The 10552-nt window shown below is 40.5% G+C and overlaps 1 protein-coding gene across 3 annotated transcripts; it reads right to left on the bottom strand.

Annotated features, from left to right (window-relative positions):
• Positions 1–4756: 4756 nt before the first annotated feature.
• TCEAL3 (transcription elongation factor A like 3) lies at positions 4757–7141 on the bottom strand. Of its 3 annotated transcripts, none has more exons than XM_038587958.1 (3): positions 6914–7141; positions 5965–6034; positions 4757–5622 (listed from the first exon to the last, which is right to left on the bottom strand). In XM_038587958.1, the coding sequence occupies exons 1-3, from the start codon at positions 6960–6962 to the stop codon at positions 5010–5012; spliced, it is 732 nt and encodes a 243-aa protein (XP_038443886.1). In that variant the 5' UTR covers positions 6963–7141; the 3' UTR covers positions 4757–5009. The 3 variants fall into 3 exon arrangements, with proteins under 3 accessions (XP_038443886.1, XP_038443888.1, XP_038443887.1); XM_038587960.1 differs by lacking the exon at positions 6914–7141 and adding an exon at positions 6559–6751; XM_038587959.1 differs by lacking the exon at positions 6914–7141 and adding an exon at positions 6571–6751.
• Between the last annotated feature and the right edge of the window lie 3411 nt (positions 7142–10552).

Below are 10552 nucleotides of genomic sequence, written 5' to 3'. Positions count from 1 at the left end.
ATAACTAGAATTCTGTACAGACAAGGAGGGGCTCAGAGAGTCAAGATTCGAACAATTTTGACCGTGTGCCAATGAGTAACAATCAGGATGCTATAACCTTGAAGAACAGTCAGCAGGCATAAGTAGTCCAGAAAATAAAACCAAAAGCAAAAAAAATTGTTTTAGAAATGAAGCTTTTAAAATTTATTTAATTTTAGAGAGGGAGAGGAAAAGAGAATTCATGCACACGCTTGGGGGAGAGGAAGAGGGAGAGAATTTTTCACGCAGACCCCTCGTTGAGTGATGAGCCCCACTCCAGGCTTGATCCCACAACCCATGAGATCATGACCTGAGTCAAAACCAAGAGTCAGATACTTAACTGACTGAGCCACCCAATTGCCCCCTCCCAAAAATTTTTAATGAGGGCACAGTTTGGCTTAATCGTTTTGTGAGTTGATCACAGAAAAAGAACTTCGAATTTCAGACAAATTTCAGTAAAATTGTATGGAGGGAATGCAAGGCATTAGATGTTCAGTTACTTAGTTACAAGCTACAGAAAGCAACTCTGGCTAATTTAAGCAGAAAGAGAATGTATTAAAGGGTGTTGGGTGGCCTTGGGATGGGGATGGAGCTAGAAGAGACAAATGATAAGGCTTAAAGTTCCTATAGCTAGGAACAACATCCAGAAAAACATGTGAGAATCAATCTGATTACCGTCTCTATAGTTTTGTTTTTTCCAGAATGTCTTATAAATGGAAGCAAACTAGAGTATAGCCTTTTTTTGGTCTGGCTTCTTTCACTTAGCCTAATGAATTTGAGTCATTCATGTTTTTGCATGAACCAGTAGTTTTTTCTTGTTATCCATTCACCATTTGGGGGATATCTGGATTGTTTCCAGTTTTGAGCTCTTATGAATAAAGTTACTAAAGTTTTCATTTCTCTTAGGTAAATACCTAGTAGTGAGATTACTGGGTCATATGGAAAAATGTATGGCTGCCAAACTTTTCCAAAGTGGCCATACCATTTTTTTTTCAATTTAAAAAATAAATTCTAGAGCCAACATGGGGCTCAAACTCATGACCCCAAGATCAAGAGTGCCATACTCTACTGCCTTGAGCCAGCCATGCTCCCCAGGCCATGCCATTTTGTATTCCCACCAACAGTGAGAATTTCAGTTGCTCCATATCCTTGCTAGGAAGTTTTTTTTTTTTTTTTTTTTTTTTTTTTTTTTTTTTGCTAGGAAGTTTTAATAACAGCTTATTTTGTTTTTGTTTTTGTTTAGTTTAGCCACTCCAATAGGTGAGTAGTGATATCTCATTATGGTGTTAATTTTCATTTCCCTGAAAATTAATGTTGAACATATTTCATCTTATCACTTGCCATCTTCATATTTTCTTTGGTGAAGTGTCTATTCAAATCTTTTGGCTATTTTTAAATTGAATTATTTTCTTGTTATTTGTCTTATTACTGAATTGTAAGAGTTTTTTGTATATTCTGAAGACAGATACTTTATCAATTATCTTCCTCCAAGTGGAAGCTTGTCATTTCATTTTCCTAACATTTTGGTGGCTTTTGAGGAGTTGTTTAAAAATATTTTAATATTTATGTGGTCCAGGGGCATCAAGTTGGCTCAGTCGGTTAAGTGTTTGCCTTTCGGCTCGGCTCATGATCCCAGGGTCCTGGTATGGTGCCCCACATCAGGCTCCCTGCTCAACGGGGAGTCTGCTTCTCCCTCTCCCTTTGCCTGCAACTTCCCCTGTTTGTGCTTGCTTGCACTCTTTGTCAAATAAATACATAAAAATCTTTAAAAATATATGTATTTATGTGGTCCAATTTATAAACTTTTTTGTTAGCACTTATATCCTCTTATGAAAGGTTTGCCTAACCCAAGATAACCCCTTTATTCCTATTTTTGTAACAATATTTTATTTAAAATATATTTTACATAATCTCCACACTCATTGTGGGGCTTGAATTCACAACCCCTTGGGCTCTGGATCCCAAGATCAAGAGTTGCATGCTTCACTGACTTAGCCAGCTTGACACCCCTCTACCAATATTTTAAGTTTTATTGTCTGCATTTAAATGTTTTATCATTAGCGTTTGATTTTTCCATTTCTTAGTAGGAAAAACTGGAACTTATTAAGTAGGTGGTGGCAGAAAAATAATATCAAAAGTATATAAACCATTACAACATTAAATAAGCAATATTTTATTTTGCAACTACAGATTATCCCATATTTTTTACTATTTTTAAATGAAGCTTTAATAATTTTTGTTTTTGCATTTTGATTTATGAGCCATTTTGAATTCATATTTTGCATATGGTGTGAGGCAAGGGTACTTTTTTTATATAGATGTCGGCTATAGACTGAATGTATAATCCCAAAATTCATATGTTAAAAATTCTAACATCCAATGGTATCTGGAGGTGGGATCTTTGGGGAGTGATTAGGCCATGTGGTGGAGCTGTCATGAATGGGATTAGTTCTATTATAAAAGAGACCCCAGAAAGCTCCTTTGCCCTTTTTGTCATGTGAATATATCTCTTTATGAACCAGGAATCAGGCCTCACCAGACCCCAAATTCATTAGTGCCTTGATCTTTTACTTCACAGATTCCAGAACTGTGAGAAATAAATGTGTGTTAAGTCACACAGTCCATCCACCAGAACTAAAACAACATCTAATTGTTCCAGAATCATTGTTGAAAAGTCTATTTTTCTCCATTAAATTACTTTCGGATCTTTAAAAAAATGAATTGATTATATACCTGTACACCTATTTCTGGAATGTCTGTTTTATTCCATTGATCTATATGTCTATGCTTATGCCAATACTACACAGTCTTGATTACTGTAGCTTTATAGTTAAAGTCAGGCAGTGAGTCCCCCAACTTTGTTCTTCATTTTCAATATATTTTGGCTATCTTATGTCCTTTGCTTTTCCATGTAATTTAGAATCCCAGTTTGCTGAGATTTCTATTGGGATGGCATTGAATTTATAGATCAATTTTGGAGAGAATTACCATGTTAACTTTATTGAGTCTTCTAATCCATGAATAATTATCCTCTAAATTCAAGGATCCTGATTCAGTCATAATTTATTAAGTATATGTGTCAAGGACAGTGTAAGGTATATCAGGATGAATAAGAAAGTGCTTTGATAAAGGAAAATACTAGTGGGTTAAATAAAATGCCTAACATCAAGTTAATATTTTTAAGAGCACTATTACCCTTTTCAGTTGGAATTGGCTTGCAATGGAAAGGGATATTTTCAGCTTGAAACTCAGTTGTGTAATCTTCTGTGATTACGTGTAGACAGGTCCCTTGATTTTGTATGGCAAGCCAGCCAAGGTACTTTAGAAAATTCACACTAAGAAAGGTATATAAATTGGGGTGCCTGAGTGGCCCAGTCAGTTAAGCATCTGCCTTCATCTGCCTTCAGATCAAGTCATGATCCCAGAGTCCTGGGATCTGAGCCCCAGTCTGGCTCTCTGCTTGGTGGGAAGCCTGCTTCTCGCTCTCCCTCTGCCTGCCGCTCTGCATACTTGTGCTTTCTCCCTCTCTATATCAAATAAATAAATAAAATCTTTAAAAAAGAAAGATATGTAAATTTATATATGGTTTCCTTGGGGTACTGTGGTGTAGTGTTCAATTCAAATCACCATCCATTGTCTGGTCCATAGATTAGTCTCAGGACAGCCCCCAGTGTACCCCAAATATCCGAGTCCTCTGAAGAGAAAACAAACTATAAGCAAATATAAAATGAACTAAAAGTGGTAATGCCTATACTAAGAACTATGGAATACAGGACAGCCCAAACAGCTGTGGGGCAATACCACCTGAGTAGCACAACGTTGAGGCTGGGAGAGGCTTTATCCACACTCCTATTGCAGTCAAGTAGGGGCTTTGGCCCTCTAGGGATGATAGGGAATCAGAGGGGCTTTGTCATGACTCCGTATCAATAACTGTTAGTAGAGGATACAGGGCAGAGCTTGAACAGGAATGCCCAGCAGATATGGTAGTACCCAGAGAAAGGTGGCACCCTCTTCTCAGCTGCTTGATCTTGTTCCTAGGCACTGATGAGACCTACCTTCAGTCTTCCCCTGAGTATTTGACTGTCTAGGGTCCTAGCAAAGGTGCCAGCCCAACATAGCCCACATACTCAGTATCCCATCTGATCCACTCAGCAGTATGTGAAGTTAAGTTTTATTCCCATTTCACAGATGACAAGACTGATGCTTACAGCACTGAATCTGTTGTTATAACCACCGGGTCGATTTCTCTAGCTATGAGTCCCAGAGATAATGTGAGTTTTATGTATCATTTTACATTCGGGCAACAGGAATTTTAAGTGTCTTCATTGCCCTCATAAATTCACTGAACATTTCAGTTTATCATGTATTGATTTCTAGATTTTTTTTATTATGACAAACAACCATCCTTTAGGAAGAAGTGGTTAGTGACAAAGCAAATAAAAAGAATCACACATGGTGGGAACCGTAAGATGGTATTGGACTCTGAAGGAGTGGCAGTGCCCACTGACATGGTTATAGCTAGGGGGAGGCATGGGAATGAGTAACATTCAGAGGAATGGCACGGAGGTACCTAACCATCAGGTGATTGGACTCCTGTTTGAATACAAATGAGACCTTTTTTGGCTACCATACAGGAAAAACCATCATTTACTTTTTAGTGTATACATTTTCAGAGCTTTCTCTGTGCACAAATGCATTATGCAAACATATTTCTACAAAAATGTTCTGATACTGTATATGTGGTTCTGAAAACTTTTTTTATTGTTATTTTACAGTGTACCATGAATATTTCTTCCATGCACATGGGTTAGAATCCCCTACTGAAAGACAGAGAACACTGTAATTGGATCAAAAGGCTGCTGGTAACAAAAGTGACACCTAAAGCAAAGTATCAGCTTAAGGTTAAAGCACATAGCCTGGCAAATGCCTGCCAGGGAAAGCAGGGTCAGCAATATTCTCATTAGAGAAGTTAGAATTGAAGGCCAAAGGCATTAAAGATATGGGATATCATGTAAACCCCTTTGGCCTCTACCTCCGCCCCTCACCCCCCTGACACCTCGTTGCCCCCTTGGGGCAAACGGATCCTGTACATCTCTTTGCATCCAATGAAAACCACCCATTTTCTGTTTTTTCCTTAATTCTTCCTGAGCCCTTGACATATCTCCACATTCTCTCATCATCTCCTCACTTCCCAAGTGCTTTTCCTGTAAGTCCTCCTGATAGTCCTTGGGGGAATCGTCTGTCCCCCTGTCCGTTTTTCTTTTTGCTTTCCTCGGCACATAATCTTCAGCTGGGCGCTTTTCGGCAGCCCGTGGCTCACCCTCAGGCTTTGCCTGGGATTCTGGCTTGCCCTCACCATGTGGTTTTCCCTCATTTTCAGACTTGCCCTGCTTTTCTTGCTTTCCCTCATCATCTGGCTGTCCCTTATTCTGGAGCTTTCCCTCATGCCCTGGCTTCCCTTCCTCTTCCAGCTTTTCTTCCTCATCTGATTTTCCTTCATCTTCAGGCTCTACTTCATCTTCTGGCTGTCCCTTGATTTCCAGCTTTCCTTCATTTTCATTGTAGAGTTTTTCCATGTTGAGATTTCCCCTTCTTTTCCTTGTCCTAGGGGGTGGGGTAGGAGGGGGAAGAGAAGACAAAGGAGACAAGGGAGACTGAGGGCTTGGAGGTGGAATGCAGGTGCTGATAGTACTAGCATCCTTCCCTTGGCTGGGTTCTCTTGACCTGGCCAAGCCGTCCAAGTGTGACTTCTGCCCACCTTTTACCCTACAATTCCTCCCACATGTGAGAGCCAGCCATTTCCCTGGCAGGCCCTACCACCTTCTGTACCATCCTTCAGCGTGGTATGGAGGATGGGCAGTGGGGACCTCAAATTCTGCATTCGGTGTGCCCTCTACACCCTCCCCACACTGTTTCTGTCCAGTGCCCTTCCTCCCTTTCACTCACCTGCAGGGATTCTGGACAGGTTCCTCCTCCTTTTCTAGCCTTGTAGAGTGCTGGGGATAGACACACAGACCTGCAGATAGACAGGAGACAGGGGCAGGGCCTGTGCACTCAGCCAACTGAAGTTTCTTTCCTGAATCAGCCCTACTCAAGGAACATTTCCCTCTCCTACCTCCCCTGCCTCCCAGCCGCCATTACTTTTCAGGCCTCAGGATCCAGACCAGGATGCTTTCCAAACTGTTTAGGTCTGGGTCCCCCTCCCCTGCAGGCAAGCCACCCACTCCCACCCCCTTTCCGCTGAGGTCAATATTTCCTTTTAGATGCAGTGTGAGGGGGTTTATTTCTAGAATATGTCTACATTTCACTGTCGCAGGGCGCCCCCCCCATTTCAGGTCCAAAAACGGATGGAGGGCGCAGAGGAGGGGCGTGGAGGAGGCAGCAGCGGGGCCTGCTATGGGGTGCTCCTCCCCACCTGCCCACATCTGCGCTGCGCCCCCCATCCTCACCAACCTCCCAGACCCCTTCCTGCTCCGTGCTGCTCCCGGTTCCTACTCCCATCCACCTCCACCCTTGCTCAGGGTTGCCCGCAGCGCCCACCTTCACACTGACCTGCCGGGCCCGGGCAGGCCTGCGCCTCCTCGGGCTCGCCGAAGCCCGCTCGCCCCTCGTCAGCCGCCCGGGCAGCTCAGGTAGCTGGTTCCACACGGGCGACGCGAGCGGACAGAGCAGGGACCGGACCGCGGGGCGAGCAGGCGAGCGGGCGGGAGCGGGGGCTGCTGCCCACGTCGGCGCCCGGCTGGTCACGTGAGCGCCGCGTCAGCCGAGCTCAGTCCCCCAACCCGCCCCCTCACCCCCATCCCCAAGGGAATGAGCAACCACACACGGTGGGGGTCGGGGTGGCAAAGAGAGAATCAAGAAGAGCCACGCGGCTTCCCAAGGGCAGGTGCTTTACCTGGCGCATCGCAGGTCCTCGTACAGCATCCCTCTGAGATGCACGTCATTGCCAGGTGTGACTGCTGATCACAGGGAGGGTACGGGACTTTGCCAGGAGCGCTGAGCAACTGCGTCCCACAAGCAGCTTTCAAGACCCGTTCTGACTCCAGAGCCCAGGTAGTAGTGCCGGCCAGGAAGCAGCCCTGCCACCTTGAGTGGCTGTGTTCCTGGGCCTCCTCTCTCCTCAGTCCACAAGTTCTCTCTCCTGAGAGATTTCTGTTCATTTCCCTTTAAGCACAGATGATTCTCAAATCTCCATCGCCAGGATGTTCCCTCCCCTTGAGCCCTAGACCCCTTTTGGTTTCCCATTGGCAGTATAAGAGAGTGCTGGTCTCTTCACACCTTTCCCAACATGGGTTGGAATACTTTTTAATTTTCACTAACATGATAGGTAAGTAGTAGTGTCTCAATGACATTTTATTTTGCATGTTTTGGGGACAAATTTAATACCATTGTAAATTGTTCATGTCTTTCCACATTTTTGTTGGGTTATTGGTCCTTCTCCCCTCATCTTTCAGTATTCTTTATACATTAACTATATTAGGATTTTGTTACAAATACTTCCAGATTGTTAGTTGCTTTTCTACTTTGTATATAGTGTATTTCTATCATGCATTAAAACGAATAGTCAAAATTTTTAATAGTTTTATTTTTAAGGTTTTATTTATGAGAGAGAGAGACAGACACAGGCAGAGAGAGACAGGCTCCACCCAGGGAGCGCGACGCTGGATCCGAGGTCTCCAGGATCTCCCCCAGGGGCTAAAGGCGGCGCTAAACCGCTGAGCCACCCGGGCTGTCCACGAGTAGTACAATTCATCAAACTTTTATTTTATTGCATCTAGATTTTGATTCATAGTCAATAATGCTTTTCCTACTTGAGGTCAAAGAGGAATTTACCCATGTTTTCTTGTAGTATTCATAAGGTTAACTATTTGTCCCGAGGGCATCTGTGGTTAGGAATAGAGGTTAAGTAATACACCAATGCCAAACTGAGTTGAAGCTACAGCTGACTCAAAGCAGCAAATCAAAGCCCAAGACTCATTACAAGGGGAGAGATTTCCTAACAAACCATCACCCATAGGATGCTGGGAACCTCAAATGTTTCAACTTAAGTGTAATTATAAACTGGAAGTAAACTAGCTCTCACAAAATCTTTTACTTTGGCCTTGCAACATCTAGGTGAACTAGTAAACTAAACTTTGAACATAGATTATGGTGTTTCCAAACAGGAAGAACCGTTATAAACCCTGACCAATGCAAACAAAATCTTCTCTGGAGTTAAGTGTCCATTATCTTAAGCCCCAAATTATTTCAACAAACAACTGTTCATGTACAATGCCCACACAAAAAGATAACCAGGAATACAAATAAAAAAGACATCAAAAGTAAGCAGTAGACAAAACAGTCAATGCAAACAGGTCCATTAACTTTGAATTATCTGAATCATCAGATTGTTAAACGACAATGCTTAGTGTATTCAGATAAATAAAATCCAATCTTGAAAATTTCAACAGGATGCTAAAAATCAGAAAAGAGTGAAAAAAAATGGGAATTCTAAAACTACAAAAAAACTCAGCTGAAATTAAAAACTCAATGGATAGCTTTAACAGATTAGATGCAGCTCAAAAGAGAACTAAAGAACTACAAATTATGTTCAGATGAAACTATCTATAAGGCTGCACAGGTAGTCAAAAAGATGGAAAACTCTGATAGGAGGGCATGATAAAATCTAACAAATGTTTACTTGGAGTTCTAAAAGAAAAGAGAAATGGAAGTGTTCAGAGGCAACCTTTGAAGATACAACTGAGGATTTTTCAGAACTGATGAAAGACACTGATCCATAGATCCATGAAGTCCAAGGTATCCCAGAGTAAAAAGAAACACACATAGATGCATAATAGTGACCTTGCAGAGAATCAAAGACAAAAAGACAATCATAAAAGTAGCCAGAAAAATAAGAGTATGCCTTGAAAGGAACAAAAGTTAGGTTGATTGATGGCTTCTCAATAGCAACAATGGAGGTATGAAGACAGTAGAATGCTATCTTTAGTAACTTGAAAGAAAATAACTGCCAGCCAAAAAAATTGACAACCAACAGAAATACCTTTCAAAATTAATGGTGAAATAAAGACCTTTGCAAATAAAATGAGAGCTTTCCATCAGCAGGGAAGAACCAAAGGAAATAGTGAATGCTAAAGGGCATTTTTCAGATAACAGGAAAATGACCCCAGATGGTATGCTGGATATCAGAAAGGGAAAAACAATTAAAAAGATAAATATGTATGCAAACTTGAATCAATACCAACAAATAACATGAGTCAAGAGGGCTGGAGTAAAAGTATTTAAAGTTCTGGCATGGAACACCTGGGTGACTCAGTGGTTTAGCATTTGCCTTTGGCTCACATTGTGATCCTGGAGTCCTATGATCAAGTCCCATATCAGGCTCCCTCTGCCTAAGTCTCTGCCTCTCTAAAAGTGTGTCTCTCATGAATAAATAAATATAATCTTTAAAAAATTAAGTTCTGGCATTATCAGGGGAGTCTGTGAAAGTACAGAATTAGTATTAGCCTTTGATAAGTTGACTGTGTGCTCTAATTGCCAGAAAACCATTAAGGCAGAGTAAAAGTGTAAAACTTCTAAACAGAGGGGGAAAATAAAATAATCCTAAAGAAGAGAAAACTAACATAGATCAGATGGGACACAGAGAAGGAACTTGATAAAATGGTTAACATATCTATTAATATCAGTAAGTACATTAAATGTAAATGATTTATATGAAGCAATTAAAAGACAATGATTTTCAGACTGAAAACACACAATGTTATATTGTTTATAAGACAAATATAAAAATAAAGACTGAAAGTAAAAGTATAGAAAAAAATTATAAAATGAAAACAGTAACCAAAAAATCCATTATGGTAAAACAACAAAATAGACTTCAAAGCTAAAAACATTACAAAACATAAGGAGTGTCACTTTATGGTATTTTAAAATTTGTATGCACTTATGAAATTGACCTCAAAATAAATAAATAAAAATTCGACAGAACTATAAGGAGAAATAACTAATCTTCCATTTCAGCATTAACAGTCCTATCTATGCAACTGTGGAAATAAAGTGTTGAAAGAAAAAACTCCATCAAATTAAAATTTTTATAACCAGCAAAATTATCCTTCAAAAGTGGAGAAATAAAAATTTTCTCAGACAAGCAAAAACTAACGACTAGCAAACCTTCCCTTAAAGAAATGTTAAATGATTTTCTTCAGGCAGAAGAAAGTTGATCACCAACTCAAAATAGGTCAGCAACTCCAATCTTCATAAAGAGAAATGGAAGTGGAATAACTGAAACTACAATGAAATTTTTTTTCTTATGCTTAAATGATACAAAAGACAAATGTCTAAAATAATATTAACAATATAGTGATTATAGCATATGGATAAGTGAAATGAATGATGAATACCCTGTAATAAGGTACCTATACTACACATCGGTGAAGCAGAAGAATGCTCTTTGAAAGTGATCCTAGTTAAAATTATGTATTGTAAACTTGAGGGATATCACTAAAATTTTTTTAAAGAAATATAACTGATACACTAA

Source organism: Canis lupus, chromosome X (assembly GCF_011100685.1).
Source record: "Canis lupus familiaris isolate Mischka breed German Shepherd chromosome X, alternate assembly UU_Cfam_GSD_1.0, whole genome shotgun sequence".
NCBI classification, from domain to species: Eukaryota; Metazoa; Chordata; class Mammalia; order Carnivora; family Canidae; genus Canis; species Canis lupus.
This window is presented reverse-complemented; position numbering and strand designations above follow the sequence as displayed.